General features: G+C 49.0%; 1 protein-coding gene across 4 annotated transcripts in view; it reads right to left on the reverse strand.

Moving 5' to 3' along the window:
- Positions 1-462: 462 nt before the first annotated feature.
- Positions 463-22,376, reverse strand: part of OLFML2B (olfactomedin like 2B) — a 41,917-nt gene continuing 20,003 nt past the window's right edge. Inside the window, exons 5-8 of one of the 4 annotated variants that reach the window (XM_060090837.1) lie at positions 17,749-17,980; positions 15,112-15,645; positions 2,071-2,247; positions 463-1,521 (exon numbers count right to left, since the gene is read on the reverse strand). In XM_060090837.1, the coding sequence (XP_059946820.1) occupies positions 920-1,521; positions 2,071-2,247; positions 15,112-15,645; positions 17,749-17,980 (1,545 nt within the window). In that variant the 3' untranslated portion in view covers positions 463-919. Of the gene's footprint in view, positions 1,522-2,070; positions 2,248-15,111; positions 15,649-17,748; positions 17,981-22,376 lie in introns of all 4 variants that reach the window. The other 3 variants (XM_060090836.1, XM_060090835.1, XM_060090838.1) reach the window with 3 other exon arrangements.

The raw sequence follows: 22,376 nt of genomic DNA on the forward strand, positions 1-22,376 counted from the left end.
AGGATTATGGGGAGGGGAAAGATTGTTTGATGGACTGTAAGCTTTTTAAGAAGTATAGGGTCAAGGTCACACTCAGCTTTGTATTTTCAACAGTGCCAACCACCAGACCACACGGAGGAGGACTAAGGAATGAACAGGTTCCCATATCTTGGTTAATGACTAGAAAAAAGCAGAACAGCGCAAGGAAGCTCGTGTGACAGTGGAAGAGACGGGAAGGGATCAATGCCCCCAGATTAAAGCAAGTGTAGGGGTCAGCTCATTCCAAATCTCTAACACCCCCTTTCCTGCTGCTACAAGGAAGCCCCTCACTAGGAGGGGAGAGGAGCTGCCTGGGGCAGCTCAGGATGAGGATATTTCTATGGAACACAGATCTCATCTCCTTCTGGGGGAGGGATCTAACCCTGCAGTCATATCAGTGCTAAACAAAAACGCACTGGGGGGTGATTTTAAATTTCTTCTTTATTAAAAAAAAAGCATTTTTTTCTGGGTTTTTGAAAAAACTTCTCTAATACATAAAACAGTTTTTCCCGCCCCTTAGCACTTCTTTCTTGCCTCCTTCACTCCTGCTTCTGGTGCCAGCTGCCTGCAAGACCCAGATGAAGAAACCTTCTCAGATTGAGATGTGGGAGCTGGAGGGGGTTGAGGGTTTGAAGGAAGGTGGTTACTGGTCAAAAGGAGAAGTTCATTCGCACAAAAATATAAACCGTGGAGGATGAGACCAGCACATACACGTATGGATTGATCTACAATCCGTATAAAAAAAATAGACCCAAATTGTCATTTTACATTGGCAATATTATACAAAATAATACATATTTTTTAAACAACACACACCCACATACACACACCCATGCACACACACACACACACACAAGGTGCCAGTAGCCCGTCTGCACTTCTGCTTCTGGGAACAGTAGTGTCAGTAGGCAAAGATGACATGGTAGGTGACCTGGTGGCCATTGTCCCAGGCGTAGAGCAGGCGGTCCTTGGGGTTGTAGTCTATCTGGGTGGTGTAGGAATACTCATTCTCAAACAGCAGCCTGGGGATGATCTGCGTGTTGGTGTGGGTGTCAAAGGCGTAGGAGATGTTGGCATTGCGCTGGTTGTAGCTGTCCACGGCGTACAGCACCCCACAGATGACGAAGCAGTTGCCGTAGAAGTTCCGCCGGAGCCCTGTGCGCCATGTGGTCTCCTTGTGTGTGCTCAGGTCCACGGCATTGAGCTTGCTCAGGACGATGACCTCCTGGCTGAAGCCCTCGTCGTCCAGGGCCGGGTAGATGAGCCACAGGCCATTCTCATCCACAGCAAAGTCCACGTCCGAGTGGCCCTGCCACCTCCAGGGCGTGGCCTCCTCATAGGCCACGTCATGGAGCATGGCCCAGGCAGCCACATAGCGCTGCTTCAGGTCATACTTGATGATGTTGCGGGTGAAGGCCCGGTTGTAGTAGAAGGCACCGTTGTACACCACGTGGCCTGTGCCGATCCAGCTGTAGGGGAGCTTGTAGGAGTTGCTCCAGCGACCTGTGGGCAGTGAGAAGGCAGAAGGCTTGAGGGCAACGGTGCAGAGACAACCTGCCAGGCAGGGAGGGGGCAGCCCAGAGAGATGGGACGTGCCATTGGCTTGAGGTCTGGAGCCCACAGTTTGTGTCTTGGTTCTGCCACTTTCTAGTTCTGTATAGCATCCTCATCTGTCATTTAGAAATAACGATTTCCACTCCCCTCACTGAGCTGTTTCAAGGATCCAGAGTGCTAATGTACGTGAGCGTGGTTTGTAAACTGTCAAGGGCCATGGGAAAGGGAGGATGTATCACTACTGTTTTCTGGACCAGACTCCAGGTTGTCCCATGTCCCAGGGGCTGGGAAGGAGGGGCAGGGCTGAGAGATGAGAGAGCAGAGAATGTGAAGGAGTGTGGAAGAGGGACATCCCGCTACCAGAGAAGGTCCTTTTACCATCAGAAGAAGGCGTTGCTCTTCTTGTCCACTGTCTCCACCCCAAGAGATCTGGCCATGATTAAAACAGAGGACAGTGGGGAAGGAGGAACCCCCTTAAGGTGGACCCATATCACGTACCTTGTTTGAAGTTCTCCAGGTTCCGGAACTCTACCAGGGTGTTGCCATAGTAATAATTGGTTACGTAAATCCGCTCATCTTTGGCCAGGGGGTCCTTCATCCAGGCCCCTTCATTCCGCCCGTATGTGTTCTGCGTGGTTGGCCCCGTGATTGTGGAGAGGGTGTCCTTGCACCTTCCTGACGGAGGAGAGGTGGATGGAGAGGTTGGGATGATTGAAGAACGCCCCGCCCCTAAAACCCTTGCTGGCTCCGCCATCTGGAGTCTGAACTCCTCGGCAGGCTTTTATGACCCTGTATAGCCAACCTGATGCCAGACATTTTCTCAGCATCATCCCCTGCTATTCCTCTCATCGCTCCTATATTCTACTCCTATGAAGCCATCTACTGTCACCATCCTGGGCCACTTTCATGCCACCATGCTTTGCTCCTGCTGTCCTCTTACTTCTCAATCCTACAAACTCATCCCTCAAGGATCTAAGCTCCAATGCCCTTTTCTGCCACCACATCCTCCTCCGAATAACCATTCTGGCCTTTTATTGGATTCTATCCTGCTCCCATAGTACTGTGAATGTACCTCTCTTACAGGACATGTCATCTTATGTCTCAACAGTGTTTGTGCATCTCTCTCCTGACTCAAAGCCCACCCCCATCCAGAGCATAAACCCCAGGGAGCAGGGTCTGTGGTTTTCCCCTTTGTGTCCTCAGTCCTCAGAATACACAGTGTCTGGTAGGCCACAGGCACTGAGCAGATGTTCTGAAACTTGAAAGAATACGTGGCAGCATGAGAAGTGTGACCAGAGGAGAGGACTTTACAGGTATGACCAGGAACATGGAGCTTCACCAGCCACGGAGCTACCCCAAGGGGCTTGGCCCAGGTCACCAGCAGAGACCAGCCCTGACTGTGTAGTGTATGTCATGTCCCTGAGGCCCACCTTCTGGGTCCTAGAGGGCTGTCCTCAAGCCTATGCCTCTGTGGGTAGGATGCCAGGGCCCCCTTCTGGGAAACTGGAGGGGCCGGGGACCAAGTTCCCACATAAGGAGCTTACTCTGGCTGTAGGAGACTCCTTGAAAGGTCAAGTCTGCTTTAAGGGGACAAGAACTCTGCAATGCCATCCTGAGTGACTCTTTGGAGAGACCTGGTGCCCATGAGAGGTCCTAAAAGACCACTAGAACCATGCTGGGTTCTAAATCAAGTTGAAAGCCTGCCTGCATGCTTAATATGCAGTATTATTATTGAACATGGCCCTGAATGATACTGAAATAACATGTGACTGCAGCGAGCATGTGCTCTTTTTGTCTCTGCCATAGTGGGTTATGAAGGAGATGGGAAGAGGACAACAGAGGGGGCAGTGGGAGAAGCAGATTAATCCAGGCTTTACAACTTCCTCTTCCTCCTCCTGGCAGCTGGGACCAGCAGAATACCCCCCAACTGCCATCAAGGCTGGTGCACAGATGGGCAACAGTGATGAGAGTAACTTGTCCCTGACATTCACGTGGAACCAAAGAGTAAGGGGCTACAATTCAGATTCAGGGTTCTCTAAACTCCAGGCCACGCCCACTTCCAAATTGTTGCAGTCTGTTCTATCCGTTCTGCTCCCCCATAGCGGTCTGAGCTGGCAGGACAGGGCAGGCGCTGTGCCCTTGGCCCCGGGCCTGGGGCAGCCAGGCGTCTGAAAGTAGGATAAACATTGTTTCTCAGGCAGGGCCCACAGTTGGGTGCAATTGGCAGGGTTCAGGCATCTCTGTGTGGGGTTTATTAGGTCCTGGTCCGACAGAGAGGAGAGGGTTTTGGCCTCTGTAAGACAAACAACAGAGCCTACCAGCCAAAGCCTCATTCCCCCACATCTGAGTTCATCTGCTCAAGACAATAAAATAGATGGCTCTGGCTGAGCCCAGGCAACAGAGGTCTGATGGAAAATATCTCATTCCCTGGCACTGAGCAGGGCCCTGGCTTGCCAGTGGAGAAGCTGTGCTTCCTTAGAACTAAGGTAAGCCCTAGCATGCCATCCCCAGGGAGGGGCATTTTTATGTGCCCCCTTCCCCTGGAAAAGCCCAGGGAGGACATCAACTCCCTGTCTGAGAGGCAGCCCCCAACCCATGCCCAGAGCCCCACAAATGGCTGTGGGAGGCCAGGGGTTTCTGCCATGGCTATGCCACCTCCCTGCCCAGATATGGAAACTGCAGATGAGCTCCTGGAAGCCAAGACTCATCTAAGTTTCGATGTACCGCATTGCCCCAGGCAGCCCCCCAAATCCCTGCAGGGTCCTGTCTCAGCACTAAGGCTCTGCAATGAGAGGGGCTTAACGTGAGGCTATGGAATGTGCCCCGGGTTTGCAGACAGAGGCCTGACATTGGTCTTGGCCCTGACTCCAAAGTCTGTGTTTCTTTTAAAAGGTCACAGAGCTTTAATTTCTTCCACAGTAAAACAAGTATAATATATGCCCTACCTACTTGACAAGAGCGCTTGGAGAATGCACTCTGATGATGGTATGGTAGGCTGAATAATGGCTTCCAAGGGTAACCAGGTCCTAATCCCTGGAACCTGTGAAGGTGACCTTATATGGCAAAAGAGACTATGTTGCGATAGGGGGACTATCTTGTATTATCCAGGTGGGTCCTAACTGCAATCACAAGTATCCTCATGACAGGGAGGCAGAGGGAAATTTAACTACAGAAGAGGAGGCAACCTGATGATGGAAGCAAAGATTGGAGTGATGAGGCCACAAGCCAAGGAATGCTGGCAGCCACCTGAAGCTAGAAAAGGCCAAGAAATGGACTATCCTTTGGAGCTTCAGGAAGGAACCAGCCTTCTGACACCTTGATTTTAGTCCTGTAAGACTCATTTCAGCCTTCAGGCCTCCAGAACTGTTAGAGAATAAATTTCTATTGTTTAAGCCATTAAGTTTGTAGTAATTTGTTACAGGAGGCATAGGAAACTAATACAGATGGAGTCAGCTTCTGGCATCTTTATTTCTGTAGGAGGAGGGGAGTCCCAGCTTACAGCTTCAAAGTCCCGATACCCAGGACCTCAGGCTGTATCTCCACATGCCCTCAGAGCAAATGCCGGCAGCCCACAGGGTGGTCCAGCACAGGCAGGAACAGTGGGACAGACAAGTGTGGTTTGAGAGCATTTGAAGACAGGTTCAAGGGAGATCAGTAAACCACGAGGCCCAGACCCAGGTCTGAGAATCTGGGGCCATTCAGAGGCTCCCACCCTAGGCAGCAAACTGTCAGCCTTGGAGAGAAGACGCAGCATGTCTAATCCTTTTCAAGGATAATGAGAGAAGGGAGGGAGATAGTTTGAAGGCACTGAAGAGAAAAGAGAGTGCTGCCTGCAACTCATCTTAGAAGTGTTCCCCCGAAGCATGGTGACAGGGAACACTTCCTAAGCCATCTCTATGTATTAACTCATTTAGTCATCGATAGTCCTGGGAGACAGTTGGCCCTGCATCAAAGGTCCCCGGGGTCTGAAAAGTAGGGGCTCTTCTTCTCAGCATATAAACCTGCTCAAACCTTGCCATCTAATACAAAGAAATCAGCAAACAAGAGGCTCCCGTGCCCTCTGGGGCTCTCCAGTGTTCACGCAGCAGGTCTCTCCTGCAGGGTGCAGGGGAGCCCACACACTCCTCAACTCCTCCCATGAGGGCTGCCTTAAATGCTTACACACTGTCCATCAGGGATGCTCTCTGGTCTTTTTTTTTTTTTTTTTGCAGTACACGGGCCTCTCACTGTTGTGGCCTCTCCTGTTGTGGAGCACAGGCTCCGGACGCACAGGCTCAGCGGCCATGGCTCACGGGCCCAGCATCTCCGCAGCATGTGGGATCTTCCCAGACCGGGGCACGAACCCGTGTCCCCTGCATCGACAGGCAGACTCTCAGCCACTGCACCACCAGGGAAGCCCTCACTGGTCTTTTTATTCTAGTCAAGCCTGTCTTTTGTCTGAAACCCCCACCCACCTCCCCCCATCTCCCTCGCTCACTGGGCTTTCACACCCTGCTCTCCTGTCCCCACTCACCACCCTGGTCATGCTGCTTTTGGCTGGTTCTCTTTTCTGCCCACCTTTCAGATGTTACCCCTTAGAGCCCCACTTTTAGCCCCTTATCTTCTTGTTCTTCCTGTGTTCCCTGGGCACACTCAGCTCTTATACAGCCCGGCGTTTGTTTCTGAGCACCAGACATCCAACCCCTACTAGACATTTCTCTCCTGTGTGTGCTCCTGATTCCTCAGACTTAATGGATTAAAAATGGAATTCGGGCCTTCCCTGGTGGTGCAGTGGTGGAGGGTCCACCTGCCGATGCAGGGGATGTGGGTTCGTGCCCCGGTCCAGGAGGATCCCACATGCCGCGGAGCGGCTGGGCCCGTGAGCCATGGCTGCTGAGCCTGCGCGTCCGGAGCCTGTGCTCCGCAACGGGAGAGGCCACAACGGTGAGAGGCCCGCATACCGCAAAAAAAAAAAAAAAAAAAAAAATGGAATTCATCTGCTTCAATTCACAGCCTCTTCCTCCTGTACTTCCTGTCCTGGAGAAAGGCATGGCACACCGTTAACCAAGCCAGGAGCCTTGTGGTCCTCCCTGATGTCCCCCTCTCCTCCACCACATACCCATTGGTCGCTGTCTCCCACCTCTTCATCTCTCTGCCCTTTCCCTCCACCTCTGCAGCATTTGCTATGCCCAGTGAACACAGGTGGACCCACTGTGCATGGGAGTCCAGCAAGACTCAAAGTGAAGACAAGGCAGGTGTGTTGTCCCTATGACTGAGTAAGTGGGATCCGACAGCCCCAGAGGCCACAATTTCCATTTGAAACAGAACTTGTTTTGAACACAGAAAGAAGGCAGTGGTATTCTAAGAAGCATAAATAACCAAATAACCCTATCATATTCTTTCTTACTTGTGTTATTTCCTCATATTAGCCAACAACTCATGCTGAAAATGACATAGATAGAAAAGGGAAAGATAGGGCAACTCATAGTTCCTTTTCTTTTTAGTCTTCCTTACTCAGTAAGCCAAAAGTAGGGAGTGTACAAAAGCTGGTAAAGTGTACTCATATTAAGAAGTGAAACAGAAACAGATGAGTTAAGTTTTGTGTAAGTGTTTCCACTGGTCTGCTAGGCACAAAATGCATACGCATGTAGGAACCATACATACATACCCACTGTCATTTTGGTGGATTCCACATGAGTTAAATAATCTGACCTTTGCATTGAAAACTGGCAGTGCACAATACGATAAAATTCATGCTATTCAAGTTTTTTTTTTTTTTCTTTTTTGTGGTACGTGGGCCTCTCACCGCTGCGGCCTCTCCCGCTGCGGAGCACAGGCTCCGGACGTGCAGGCCCAGCGGCCATGGCCCATGGGCCCAGCCGCCCCGCGGCATGTGGGATCTTCCCAGACCGGGGCACGAACCCGCGTCCCCCGCATCGGCAGGTGGACTCCTAATCACTGCGCCACCAGGGAAGCCCTCAAGTTTTTAATGTTCCTTTACTTACAATCGCATGAAATCCAAAGAAAAAAACCAAGTGAGAGAGAGAGGCCAGAGAAGAAAGGAAACAGCTTTATACTGACTACCTTCAATGGTACTTTTCTCCTGCTCTTTGAACGAGGGGCTCTATGTTTTCATTTTGCCCTAGGCTATACAAAATGTAGTTGGCCCTGACCAAACTGGTTCACTCCTGGGGCTCTTGCCAGGCTCTGGTCCTTCTCACTGCAGTGCTACCTTCCTTCCTGGCTGTTTTCTCCTCATCCCTCAAGACAGCTAGGTCAGCTTCTTTTTTCAGAAGAGAGTGTCTCTGACCCCAAAGCACCCTATGCATTCACTCACCACCCTGAGTTGAAATGGTGTTTATGCGTCTCATATACAAGCTTGTGGCAACTCCAGGTCAGGGATGCTGCCTTATCTGCCTTTGCATGACCAAAACCTACAGAACCTGTGCACCAGCAGCACCCAGTACTTTCCTTAAATTGACAAATCTGAATATAGTCCCCCCGCTTAGAACCTCCTGTACCACTTTTAGATATAAGTCCCAACGTCCCACTCCCTTCATCAGCAGGCTCCTCTCCCTTATGTTGCCCTGTGTATGCCAGGACGATGGGCGTTCTTTAATCCCCCTGACCTCCCACCCCCCATGCCCGCACAGGCTCATGCTGTCGGCTCTGCCCTGGGGACCACACTTGGAAATGGAGCTCCACCCTCAGAACCAAAGACAGTCTCCACTGGACTGCATACCTTGCCGCTTGCCAGCCCTGGCCACTTTAGTCACCCGTATCCCCCTCACGGTGACCCCTCTGTGGAAGTGATCAGAGCTCACTGCCTTTCACAGCCAGCACAGCGTGGGGCTGAGTGAATTAGGAGTGGATGCTTCATCCTTGTAGAGAGGCACAGACTTTATTCCTTATCCATTTACAAGGAATGTCTGCACTTTCTCGCCTTGTTTCTAGGGCTAGGGGCCTCTGTGTTCTGACTGAAGTTCCTCGTGGTTGCAGGGGGCTGGTGAGGTGCCCCAGCAAAGAGACTGAGAGCAGAGTGTGTGTGTGGAGTTGGGGGTCGGGAAAGCTGCCTGTCAAGTGACTCAGGGCAGCCAACTGGGACACTTCTTGGTCCCGAGGCTGGGTGCCGTGGAGGATCTGGCTAGCCCTGCCCCTGCCCGTGTCAGCACCAGGCTGCCTCAGACCAGGCCCGCTGACATGTGGCAGGCTGGCTGGCCATCTCGTGACCACAGCCAGTGGCTGGCCAGGCCTCGGGGACTGTTAAGGTGGTTTACTTTGTGAAGGAGACAGTCTTTAGCCAATCATATTGCCTAGGTTCGACCATGAGGCAGGCTCTCTGGTAGTGCTGTCATCCTGACTGTCCTCTTTGTCTGCTCCTTCCCACTCCCCACCCCCGCCCCAAAGCAGCCTCTTCTAAAACATGACACAGGAGTTGCAGTCCTTAAAGTATGGGACTCTGCAAAGCCTTGGCAACGTGGCACAAGCATCCTCTTCCTCTGCGGTAGCCTGAGCAGACCTCTCCGAGACACTAAGGATGGTGACCGCTCCTGTCCCGCCCCTTCCCTTCCTGAGCCCTGGCTCTCATCACTGACGGCATTTTTCCTCTCCTGTCCTAGAGCTACTATGCTTTGGCCAAAAGTTAATTCCAATTTGCTTGTTTTGGGAATTTTTCTGAGAGTTTTACAATTCCCCTGAGGAATATGGTGGACCTTTTAGGGTATTACAAAACCAGGTTTAGAAACCATGGGATAGGATGTTCCTTTTAAAAGCAGCCCCATTTAAAAGCACTCAGACAGCTCAAAGTCAAAATTGCCAGGCTCAGTAAACAGCAAGCAACCTTTCACAGGCAACAAATCAGTGGTCTGTGTTGGTTTCAGCCAAATGATTTTTATTTAAATGATGACTACATGTAGTCCTACTCGGCCAGGCACAGGCAGGCAGGAAGTCTGCAGAGAAGGTTCCAGAAAAGAAATCTCACCCACACTAACAGCAGCCTGAGAGAAGCACTTGACAGTGATACATGATTAAAAGCGATTCCTGAAAAAACTTGCCAAGATTCCACATTGCCTAAACAGCCACCCGTCTCTCTGTGCCACCCCCTCTTTTCATCCCTTGGTATTTGAAGAAGCACTTATATCTGTGTCCATGTCCCTGTGTTTTTTTTTTTCTGCAGTAGACATAAAAGGCAAGAACTTCAGCTCTTTTGAAAAATCCTACAGGCCAGTCTTTAAGCAGAAGCTTACATCCTCTGTGTAAGACAGATGAATGGATAAAGAAGATGTGATATGTACAGACAATGGAATATTACTCAGCCACTAAAAAGAATGAAATAATGCCATCTGCAGCAACATGGATGAACCTGGAGATTATCATGCTAAGTGAAATAAGTCAGACAGAGAAAGACAAATATCATATGATATCGCTTATATGCGGAATCTAAAAAAAAGGATACAAATGAACTTATTTACAAAATAGAAACAGACTCACAGAGAATGAACTTATGGTTATCGGGGGGAAGGGTGGGGGAAGAGATAAATTCAGAGTTTGGGATTGACGTGTACACACTACTCTATTTAAAATAGATAACCATATATGACAAACCCACAGCCAACATCATCCTCAATGGTGAAAACCTGAGAGCATTTCCACTAAGATCAGGAACAAGACAAGGTTGCCCACTCTCACCACTCTTATTCAACATAGCTTTGGAAGTTTTAGCCACAGCAGTCAGAGAAGAAAAGGAAATAAAAGGAATCCAAATCGGAAAAGAAGAAGTAAAGCTGTCATTGTTTGCAGATGACATGATACTATACATAGAGATTCCTAAAGATGCTACCAGAAAACTACTAGAGCTAATCAATGAATTTGGTAAAGTAGCAGGATACAAAATTAATGCACAAAAATCTCCGGTATTCCTATACACTAATGATGAAAAATCTGAAAGTGAAATCAAGAAAACACTCCCATTTACCACTGCAACAAAAAGAATAAAATATCTAGAAATAAACCTACCTAAGGAGACAAAAGCCTGTATGCAGAAAATTATAAGACACTGATGAAAGAAATTAAAGATGATACAAATAGATGGAGAGATATACCATGTTCTTGGATTGGAGGAATCAACATTGTGAAAATGACTCTACTACCCAAAGCAATCTACAGATTCAATGCAATCCCTATCAAACTACCACTGGCATTTTTCACAGAACTAGAGCAAAAAAATTCACAATTTGTATGGAAACACAAAAGACCCCGAACAGCCAAAGCAATCTTGAGAATGAAAAATGGAGCTGGAGGAATCAGACTCCCTGACTTCAGACTATACTACAAAGCTACAGTAATCAAGACAGTATGGTACGGGCACAAAAACAGAAATATAGATCAATGGAACAGGACAGAAAGCCCAGAGATAAACCCACGCACATACGGTCACCTTATCTTTGATAAAGGAGGGAGGAATGTACAGTGGAGAAAGGACAGCCTCTTCAATAAGTGGTGCTGGAAAAACTGGACAGGTACATGTAAAAGTATGAGATTAGAACACTCCCTAACACCATACACAAAAATAAGCTCAAAATGGATTAAAGACCTAAATGTAAGGCCAGAAAGTATCAAACTCTTAGAGGAAAACATAGGCAGAACACTCTATGACATAAATCACAGCAAGATTCTTTTTGACCCACCTCCTAGAGAAATGGAAATAAAAACAAAAATAAACAAATGGGACCTAATGAAACTTCAAAGCTTTTGCACAGCAAAGGAAACCATAAACAAGACCAAAAGACAACCCTCAGAATGGGAGAAAATATTTGCAAATGAAGCAACTGACAAAGGATTAATCTCCAAAATTTACAAGCAGATCATGCAGCTCAATAACAAAAAAACAAACAACCCAATCCAAAAATAGCCAGAAGACCTAAATAGACATTTCTCCAAAGAAGATATATAGATTGCCAACAAACACATGAAAGGATGCTCAACATCATTAATCATTAGAGAAATGCAAATCAAAACTACAATGAGATATCATCTCACACCAGTCAGAATGGCCGTCATCAAAAAATCTAGAAACAATAAATGCTGGAGAGGGTGTGGAGAAAAGGGAACACTCTTGCACTGCTGGTGGGAATGTGAATTGGTACAGCCACTATGGAGAACAGTATGGAGGTTCCTTAAAAAACTACAAATAGAACTACCATATGACCCAGCAATCCCACTACTGGGCACATACCCTGAGAAAACCGTAATTCATAAAGAGTCATGTACCAAAATGTTCATTGCAGCTCTATTCACAATAGCCCGGAGCTGGAAACAACCTAAGTTTCCATCATCGGATGAATGGATAAAGAAGATGTGGCACATATATACAATGGAATATTACTCAGCCATAAAAAGAAATGAAATTGAGTTATTTGTAGTGAGGTAGATGGACCTAGAGACTGTCATACAGAGTGAAGTAAGTCAGAAAGAGAAAGACAAATACCATATGCTAACACATATATATGGAATCTAAGAAAAAAAATGTCTTGAAGAACCTAGGGGTAAGACGGGAATAAAGACACAGACCTGCTAGAGAATGGACTTGAGGATATGGGGAGGGGGAAGGGTAAGCTGGGACAAAGTGAGAGAGTGGCATGGACATATATACACTACCAAACGTAAAATAGATAGCTAGTGGGAAGCAGCCGCATAGCACAGGGAGATCAGCTCGGTGCTTTGTGACCACCTAGAGGGGTGGGATAGGGAGGGTGGGAGGGAGGGAGACGCAAGAGGGAAGAGATATGAGAACATAGGTATATGTATAACTGATTCACTTTGTTATAAAGCAGAAACTAACACATCATTGTAAAGCAATTATACTCCAATAAAGATGTTAAATAAATAAATAAATAAATAAATATAAAATAAAATAAAATAGATAACCAACAATGACCTACAGTATAGCAGAGGGAACTCTGCTCAATGTCCTGTAATAACCTAAACGGGAAAAGAATTTGAAAAAGAATAGATACATGTATATGTATAACAAAATCACTTTGCTGTACACCCGAAACTAACACAACATTGTTAATCAACTATAGTCCAATATAAAATAAAAATTCAAAAAAAAAGAACCCCAGCTCTTCTGAAAAATCCTACAGGCCAGTCTTTAAGCAGAAGTTTACATCCTCTGTGACGATGTTATTCTGGTTGAATAGAATATTGAACAACAAGAGAAAATGTATCCCTGTCTCCCATTCCTACCACCAGGTAAATAGCGGCTAGGACACAGGGTTTCTCCTGTCTGGGCATCAGCATCTCAGTCAGGCTAATGCAGGGGGTGGTGTCCTAAGAATCCCAGAAAGGTGCATGTCGGGAGTTACATCAGAAAAGCCCACTGGTGGCAACACCCAGGTTGGTAGGTGGATTGTGGAGACAGTAGAGAGTTCCACCCCTGGCTAGGAAGTCGCCAAGGGAAGAGGCTTCCAGGCTGGCAAACACCATCGCTGAGGACATACAAGGCGTGCAGATGTACCCGTAGCCTGTCTTCACTGTTAGTATTCTATGCACCTGTGGAGGGACAGTGGTGGGCAGCTGTCTAAGTTTCTGGAGGAACCATCCCTCCTACCCAATTGGTGGTGGTATGGGGGCCCCCCGGGGAGCTGATTCCCATGGCAGAAGAGGAGATGGAGTGCTGGGCCCATGAGCATGGTCAAGGCTGCCCAGAGCCAGTTTGGAACTGGGAACCTCTGCTCAGACCCTGGGGCATTCTGCAGAAATTGAGCAGGACCCGCAGCTTCAGAATTGATTATCCAGGCAGTGAGGAATAGACCTTTTCTATTCTATGGTCAGCTTGCTCCCATGGAAGCAAAAGAAAGGAAAAGAAAAACATTCTCTCCTCCCACCCCAACCTCTGTGGCTCAAGAACTGTCTTCTTGCTTAGCTTCCTCCAGGCCAAGGTTCATGAGATTTTGCCCTGGGGTCCATTTGGTTGTTTCCTTGCCATTATTCTGGGATTTTTCACCCAATAGGAATCCCTTGCTGTACCATGGCCTGATAAACTTACTGCAGAAAACCGCCGAATATAATGGAGAAAACAGTCTTTAGCAAATTTCTAATTTCTGAGACCCATCGACGGGCAGAGATTTGGCCCAGGTCACACAGCTGTCAGCGGCAGAGACCAGGCTATAACAATGTGTTTGGCTCCTTCCACCATCTGTATGGCGTAGCTGGCACCTTATTCTGAGGAGGAATTTGGAAAGAGGTTGCCAAGGGAGCAGAAAATGGGAAGGGAAAGACAGGTATAAGGCAAATCACGTCTTCCGTCAAATCAAGTATATTTTTAATGAAATTATTATTCAATAATGTTATTTCTCAATCACTATGGATGGTGACGTAATGAATGTTTGGTTTAGCTCTTTTTGGAAGAGACCTCTGTAGCCAGGTCTCATTTCCTTTTCTAGTTGTTCCTCGCCCCCCACTGCCCCCCGACATCACACACACACACTCTCAGTTTACTGTTCTCAGAGTCATCTTGTGGACATGGAACTCCCAGGCACAGAACAGGGCTGTGTTCTCTGTGCTTCTGGAACATACCCTGCTCCTTTAGACCTAATAGAAGATTTCTCTACTTAGAAAACTCCCGTTTGGGCTTCCCTGGTGACGCAGTGGTTGAGAATCTGCCTGCCAATGCAGGGGACACAGGTTCGAACCCTGGTCTGGGAAGATCCCACAGGCCGTGAAGCAACTAGGCCCATGAGCCACAGCTACTGAGCCTGCGCATCTGGAGCTTGTGCTCCGCAACAAGAGAGGCTGCGACAGTGAGAGGCCCGCGCACTGCGATGAAGAGTGGCCCCCGCTTGCCACAACTAGAGAAAGCCTGCGCACAGAAACAAAGACCCAACACAGCCAAAAATAAATAAATAAATAAGAAAACTCCTGTTCATCCTTCAAAACCCAGTTCAAAGGATACCTCCTTAGAAAAGCTTCCCCAGCCTTCTTAGCAGCCAGGCCAAGCTGCTGCTCCCTCTTTCATGTCTCTGTTTCTGCATTCCTCTGTTACAGCATTTATCACATGATGCCACAATGTTTCCATGCTTTCTAAGGCTGAGGGCTCATGAGATTTTCCCCTGGGGCCCACTGCACTGGTTATTCCCCTGTTCCCATTCTTATTATTCTGGGATCCCTCTGCCCACATAAGAATCTATTGTTAGTTCATGGCCTGGTAAACATACTGCAGAAAACTTAGCCATCATGAAATAACCAAATACCCAATACCCACCACAAAGCCTAGTACACCAGCACTTGACAAACATCTATAAAATTTATTAATGAAGCTGAGATCTTGGCTCCATTAATTTACTTATATTTTAGAAAGGAGTTTCCCACTCCTATCACTGGCACATTTTGAATACATAGACCCTAGATGTTAAAACTGATCATTGGCCAAGGCGTAACTCCACCTGCCTTTCTTTATGAAGCAGCTGGACCATCTGAATCCTCCCTCTCCTTTCAAGCCATTTCCAGGCTCTGCCCTTCACTTGAGCAGGAGACCCAAGCCAGGTAGAATGAACTCACCTATGACATTCCGTATGTCATCTTCTTCCTCGGGGCTCAGGGTGGGGCTAAGGGGGGCTGTGCCCTGCCCAGCAGTAGCATCTTTCCCCAGTGAGTCTGTCCTGACTGGCGGGGGAGGCACCGGGGTTGTGTGCGTAGCCTCTACAAATGCATCCTCGGGAGCCACTGATGGAGGCGCTGAGGCTGGAGGTTGTTGGGTGGCTGTGTGGGCCACGGTCGTGGCTGGTACCTGAGCAAAAGGTTTAAGGACTGTCTCCCCTGTGGGATCTGGAAACACTGAGGTGGTTTGGAGTGGTGTTGAGAATTTTTCAACTGAGGCAGAGAGAGTAGGGTCAGGGACGCTGGCAGCTGAGGTCGAGGCCTGAGGCTGTGCAGAAAGCAGGGCTGTGGTCTGAGTGCCAGCATCAGTGGTCACAGCAGCATTGTGATGGGTGGCTACTGGCCTCCGGGTGGCACTGGTCAGCAGGTGGTTGTGTCTCAGAAGCTGATCTTCAATCAGCAAATCCATTCCGTGTTCACCGCTGAAAAACTCGTCTTCTGGGAAACAAACACAGGTGCATTTGTGACTGGGGGAGAGGAACTGGGAGCATGAGGTAGGTGGCAGATTAATGAGGGTTTCTTTCCTCAACATGATGCCCTGATTTAGAGATAGAGCCCAGGTGGGATTTAGAAGAAGCAGGTGAAAAGGAGCACAGATGGAAGCATTTCCTGGAGGGTCTCTCTGAATAGTCTACCGCTATCCTCCACCTGCGACCCAGGGGCCACCTAGAGGACGCACAGCCAAGGGCTACGAGACCTGGGAGGAAGTTATTCATTCATTCTGTAGGTATCTATGGAGCACGCACAAGAGCAATGAGCAAAAAAAAAAAGATCCTGCCCTCGCAAAGCTTCTATCTAGTGGTGGAGACACCAAACAATATATAGATTGTACATTTGAAGGTGCTATGAAAAAAAGTCTAGTAGGGTGAGGAGAAGGGAAGAGAAACTTGCAGTAATGGATAAAGTAGTCAAGATGGGACTCAGTGGGATGGAGAGATGAGCAGGGGCTTGAAGGAGTGAGGGAGTTAGCCAAGCAGCTATCAGGGGAACAGTATACTAGGGGGGAAATAGCAGCAGTGCAAAGGCTCTGGGGCCAGAACATGTCTGCCGAGGCTGAGGAGAAGTGAGGTGGACAGAGGTCAGAGAGAACACGGGAGCCAAGTCATGTGGCGTTTGGCTGTTGTGTTTGGACTTCAGTTTTTAATTCCAAGTGAAATGGGGCAGTCTGCAGGGTTTTGAGCAGAGAGGGAATATGAGGAGGCAGAGATTTCTTAGGAAGGACACAAAGAGGTCTAACCACAAAAGACATAATTGGTCAATTGGATTTTATCTGCTCATCAGAAACACCATTAAGGAACTGAAAATACAAGCCATGGGCAGGAAGAAGATATCTGCAATATGTATGACTGACAGAGGACTTGTTCCAGAATATAAAAACCCCACAAACCAATTATTTATTTATTTATTTTGGCCACAATGTGCAGCTTGTGGGATCTCAGTTCCCGGACCAGAGACTGAACCCGGGCCATGGCAGTGAAAGCGCCGAATCCTAACCACTAGACCACCAGAGAAATCCCACAAATTAATAATTTATAAAGGCTACAAACAGTTAAAAATGGGAAAATGGGCTTCCCTGGTGGCGCAGTGGTTGAGAGTACGCCTGCCGATGCAGGGGACACGGGTTCGTGCCCCGGTCCGGGAAGATCCCACATGCCGCAGAGCGGCTGGGCCCGTGAGCCATGGCCGCTGAGCCTGCGCATCCAGAGGCTGTGCTCCACAACGGGAGAGGCCGCAACAGTGAGAGGCCCGTGTACCAGAAAAAAAAAAAAAAAAAAAGAAAGGGAAAATGATTATGCCAGCGACTGGGTGAGCAGAAACTGTAAGGAGGTAGAGGCAGAGCAGGTGGATGAGTCAGGAGGCTGCTGAGCAGGACCTGATGGGAGGAACTGGCATTCGCTCTGGCAGAGTGGAGAGAGAGGAGGAGTGGGGCCTGCTGGGGTGCTGGGCAGGGAGAGAGAAGAAAAAGGAGGGGCCTGTGGCAGGGAGGAGCACAGGAAGAGGAAGTGTTAGGGAAACAAGATAAAGATGAGGTGAAAGGGAAGATCTGTTTTCTGTGAAAAAATAAGAGGGACAGAGATAAAAGGGGTCCAGCATGTTCTGGAGTCTCAGTCAGGTAGCCCAGGGCCCCTGGGGAAGGAACAGGTGGGAGAAGCCCACTGTGTGGCTGTGAGTGAGTCATTCGCCTCTGTGCCTCAGGGCCCTCATCTGCGAATGGGGAGGACTGGACTCCAGGGCACTGAAGTCCCTTCTGGCTCAGCCACGTTCTGCCTTGTGGTCCTCTGCAAGCCCAGAGAAGGCAAGTGACTTGCCCCAGGGCGCTCAGCAAGTTGTGAGGAAAGGCCATAAGAACTCTGGATAATTTGTAACTGCAGGGAATTCTCAGGTAACCGAGCTGGCTCTGCGGGGCCACAGTAGTAATCAAACTGCAAAAAGGGTGTGTGCCTCACGGGAAGTGCACCTCCACAGGGTCCAGGTGGTGACTCCGTCCCTTGCCCTGCCTCTGGGGGGGTGGGGGCGGCCCTGCTGACCCCAACTCACGATGCTCTTCGATGTCATTCTCCTCCTCAGGGTCCTTGGCTTTGTAGTAGGTGATGCCCCGAATGACGGTGGGCTTGGAGGCCGGCCGGCCCCTCAGGTGGACCTGCCTCTGCAGGGGCCGCTGAGGCTTCATCACCTCTGGTGGAGCCAGTGGCCGCGTCTGCAGGAGCTTGATGGAGTTGATCTGCTGGGACACGGTTTCTTCCTGCAGAAACCTCTCTTCATACTGCTCCTCAGAGGGGACACAAGGGAAGGTCAGGTCACTGGTCAGAGGGGCAGTGGTCAGGCAGAGACAATGCTGGAGCCAAGGCCATACAAATAACAATAGCTAATCCTAAAAGCACTTCCTAAGAGCCAGGCATTGTTCATCTTCTCATCAGCCCTATGAGGCAGGAACCATTTTTAATCATTTCCATTTACAGATTGGGAAACTGAGGCACAGAGAGGTTATGTAAATTGCCCAAGGTGCCACAGCAGGTAAGTGGTAGAGGCAGGATTTGAACCCAGGCAGTCTGGCTCCAGACTCTGTCTCTAACCTCCACGCTATTCTTCTCAGAGAGTGCAGTTGTCCTCTCCACTCTGGCCTGGGGATGCTGGGTGACTTAGATCTGGTATCAGTTGTTTCTAGTGAGGTCCATGTGGCTGGGACATGAAGGCTGAGGACCAAGATGCATACCTCAGGATGAATCATGACTGCTTTTACTTATGCTGTTAGCAAACTGCCCCAAGCCCTCCCTAACGAATCCAGAATAAAGTCCCAAGTCCTTGGCCTGGCACTGAGAACTCAAATCGACTTGACCCAGCTCAGCATTCTTCTCTCTTGCTCCACCCTCCAGCGCCGACACCCCCAGTACTCCAGGCACTTGGTTGACTCCTGAACTTCTTGGCTCTGCTGAGCTTCTGGGTCTTTGCTCAGACTGTTTTCTCTGTCTGGAAGACCATTCTCTTGCCCCTATATAGCTATTTCTTGAAATCAACCCATTTTTCAAGGCCTGGCTAAAATCTCAGGACCCCAAGGAAATACTCCCAGACCTTTTCATTCAGAATTAATCTTTCTTTCCCAATCATCCCTTTGCACTTTGTGGCAGAGACTTCCAAGTGACCACCCAAATCCCCTGTCTCCTTGTTCCTGACTTAATGAGAAACTGGTTTTGTGGGAGTGGTCATGGGACTAAGTTCTGGTTGGTAGGGTATAAGTAGAAGTTGGTGGGAAGAGCTTTTGGAAAAGTTTCTTAAGACTTGGGGCTGACTCAGCTGGAAGGCATCTTTTGCACTCTTCCTCATTTCTCTGGCCAGGAGAATATGGACAGGATGGCTGGAGCTGAGCAGCCATCTTGTGGATCATGAGGGGATTTTGAGGATGGACATCACTAATGACATCTTGCAGCTGACTATACCAGCCCTGGGCCACCTGCCTCCAGAGCTCTTCTACATGAAAGAACAACCAACCGCTCTACTGTTTAATGCACTGTATTTCAGTCTCTTACTCAAAGCGGAACACAACTCCTAATGGAGACAAGTCTGTACTTCTATTGTAACACCTTTCTCAGCCTGCCTTCCACAGGCATTATTTAAGGATGTTGCCTCTGTTGACGGAGCAACTGGAAGAGCAGAGACCACCTCTTGTTCATCTTTAATTCCCCTGAGTAAATGCTTGTTAAATTGAATTTCTGAATCATAACAAATCCCAAGCAACCATCTACATTTGTGACTAGCACTGGGATTTTTGTCAAATCAAATGATGCTTTAAAGTAGGTAGCCGATGACCTGGGCATCTTGATGGTACCACAGAAGTCCTCTGTGATGGTTCTGATCACATGGAAGGACCACCCTGTCCTCCACAAAACTGCTGCCTGGGGACTGAGCTCTTGTGTCCACAGTGTGGCAGAGTCTCTGGGTCCTGCCTTGGTCCATCTAGTCATGTCCCCTCATCCAGGATCACAATCGCCCACCTTTGAAAGCAGAGGGCCTTGGGCACTGGGCCTGTGAGCTAGCTGTGCTGAAAGTCAGAGCCACTGGACAGGGGCTCCAGATCCTGAGGGGCAGTGGCTCCATCAGTAAAGCATGCAGCGACCTAAGTGGGAGTGGCCCAGCGCTGCTCTCATGAGGTCTCCAATGGCTGAATGATGAAGGGGTTGTTCCCTGTAGCCATCTAAGCCATGAAAGCTCCCCCTTTTCACCATGAGGAGGTGGGCGAGCTCCCTTAAATCCTTGGTGAAATCCACCCAGAGAGCAGAGTCCACTTGGAAACAAAACCTCTGTCCCTTGATGCCCAGTGTCCTGAGGGGTAGAGCAGGACCTTCAGGTTCACTGAACATTAGCTGGCAGGGATCCAGCTATCACGGCCAACTTTCTCACTTTGCATGGGAAGAAGCAAATCAGGCTCTTGTTTTGACCTTTAAAATCTGGCCTGGAGAAAACCTAGAGTCCTCATTGCCAACCACACCCCAAGTCTGTACTGGTTTTCCCGTGACAAGAGAGTTTATCCAGATGGCACAGCAGACATGGAAGTTCCTGAATATGTGTTCCTTGCTCCCCTGAGCTGACCGACTCCTGGAAGACAGGGGACACTTTCTGCCAGCCTCCCCTGACTGGGGCCAGAGCGCTGCCCAGAAGAAACTGGCAGATTTGTGCCCCGGGCAGCCCCTACTCCTGCTACCTGCCCCTCTCTCACTTCCCATTCTTTGCTGGTGAGGTGACCTCCATCAGAAGCGCAGGGAATACTTGGCTGGTGCTGATGACGTTTTACAGAGCATCTATTACGGCCAGGCATGTCCCTTTGTATTATTTTCAACCCTTAAGATAATGGGGCAAAGTAGATATTATTATCTACATTTTACAGATGAGGAAGGAGAGGCTCAGAGTCATTTAGCAACTTGGTTGAAGGTCAGTCAATTAAGTGGCTGAGAGGGGCACTTATTAAGTCATTCGGCTATTAAATAGGCCCAGGGCTGCCTGCCTTCAGAGCCTGTGCTCTACCTTACATTAAAGCCACATTGTCCTCAGCTGTGACCACAGGACTAACTCATTTGCCATCCAAAAACTTGTCTACATCCCCAAGTCCTGAGGGCCATGGTCTGGCTAGTGCCCAGCAGACTTGGGGATCCCTCATTTCCCATAGGAAAGAGCTGCCTGGGAGGCTGACAAGAGGCCCCAGCCCTTGACTCAGACGCCGCGGGCCATCTAATTGCCAGACTCTGGTTTCCCTCTGCATTGCAAAAGCAAGTTGTCATTTCTTCGTGGCAAACCCCAGGAACTGTCTTTAATCCAAGCTCTTAGGGATGAGCGGGAACTGCAGTTTCTCCTCCCAGCCAAGAAGATGGAGCAAGACCATGGACAGCCTCTGCCAGAGAACATATAATTTCCTTGGATTCGCTGGCTGCACTGGGAGGCAGTGGTCCCTGCAAGCTTTGATTTTCTCTCTCTGTTAAACTGTTGTATGACTTCAACTGCTGGTGTCCCGATTTTCCCAATCCCACCCTGCCCTCTCTACTCCCAACCCACCCCCCCAGAGCCCCTTCCAGGCAAGGACCTTCCTGGAAAGAGGCCTCCAACAAAGTGCCACTCACCATTCCAAGAAACCCTGACATCAGATGTAAGAACCCTGAAAATAACAGCCAAACCCAGATGCCCCACTCACCCCCTTTTTCAGCACGGGTTCACTAAAGAGACAGACGGATGCAAAGGGGGAGGAAGATCCTAGCCTTGCCTCCTTCACCACTTCCCCCTTTCCAGTCCCACCCTGGCCCTGGCTCTGCCCACACACCCTTGGTTTGGGTGGATTGTGCTAACTTCCACAATGTGTGAATGGAGATTTCAGGAGGGAGAAAGTTTGCTGAGCAAGGAGAAAAAGAGTTTGGTGTGGTTGATTTGCCTTCAGGAAAATCTGAGCTGGGTTTCTGAACATACCACATAATGTGTCATCAAGACAACAGATGGAATTCTCAAGCTCAGCCGACTGGGAAATTGGAAGCCAGAGAGGACAGGGAGCGCCTAACTCTGCTGGGCTGCTGGGCCAGCAGAGGATGCCATATGGGCTGCGATGGGAGCCGCAGGGCCCCAGGTGTGATGCAAGGGTGCCTCCAAGTTCCCTTCCAGCCCAAATGTCTTCTGGCTCTTTGGTTTACAAACTCAGATCTGCTCAGGGATGACCCACCAAGCAGACTAAACACACACTCAGTAGCTGGCATGTCGGGGACACCCAAAAATGAGAATAAAAATAATTTTTGAAGGAATATGATATTTCCCCAAAAACCCCATCAAAGCAGTCATCATGGGCTAAGCCAGAAAATTGGCCTTCCTTGTACTTATTTTCTGGGTTGGAATTGGTTTTGAGTTACAGATGGGGCAGGGTGCAGGCACCATACTCTCTTCAGGGCCTCTTGCCTCCAAAGTCGTAATCTGCCTGCTCTCCTGCCTTCGGAACACATGAGCCCAAGGTTCCCCAAACCCACAGCTGCTGTCTCTTGGCGCCACTTTGGGGAATTTCTTTGCTCAAGAGTTCCAAGCCCACATGCCTAGTCAGTCTTACTTCCTTTCTTACCTCAATTCTTAATGACCCAGGCAACAGGATCCTTGGTAGCAATGCTTCCCAGCCCTTTTCAACGTCACAGCACATACAACGGCTC

This window comes from Mesoplodon densirostris, chromosome 2 (genome assembly GCF_025265405.1).
Source record: "Mesoplodon densirostris isolate mMesDen1 chromosome 2, mMesDen1 primary haplotype, whole genome shotgun sequence".
Lineage (NCBI taxonomy): Eukaryota > Metazoa > Chordata > Mammalia > Artiodactyla > Ziphiidae > Mesoplodon > Mesoplodon densirostris.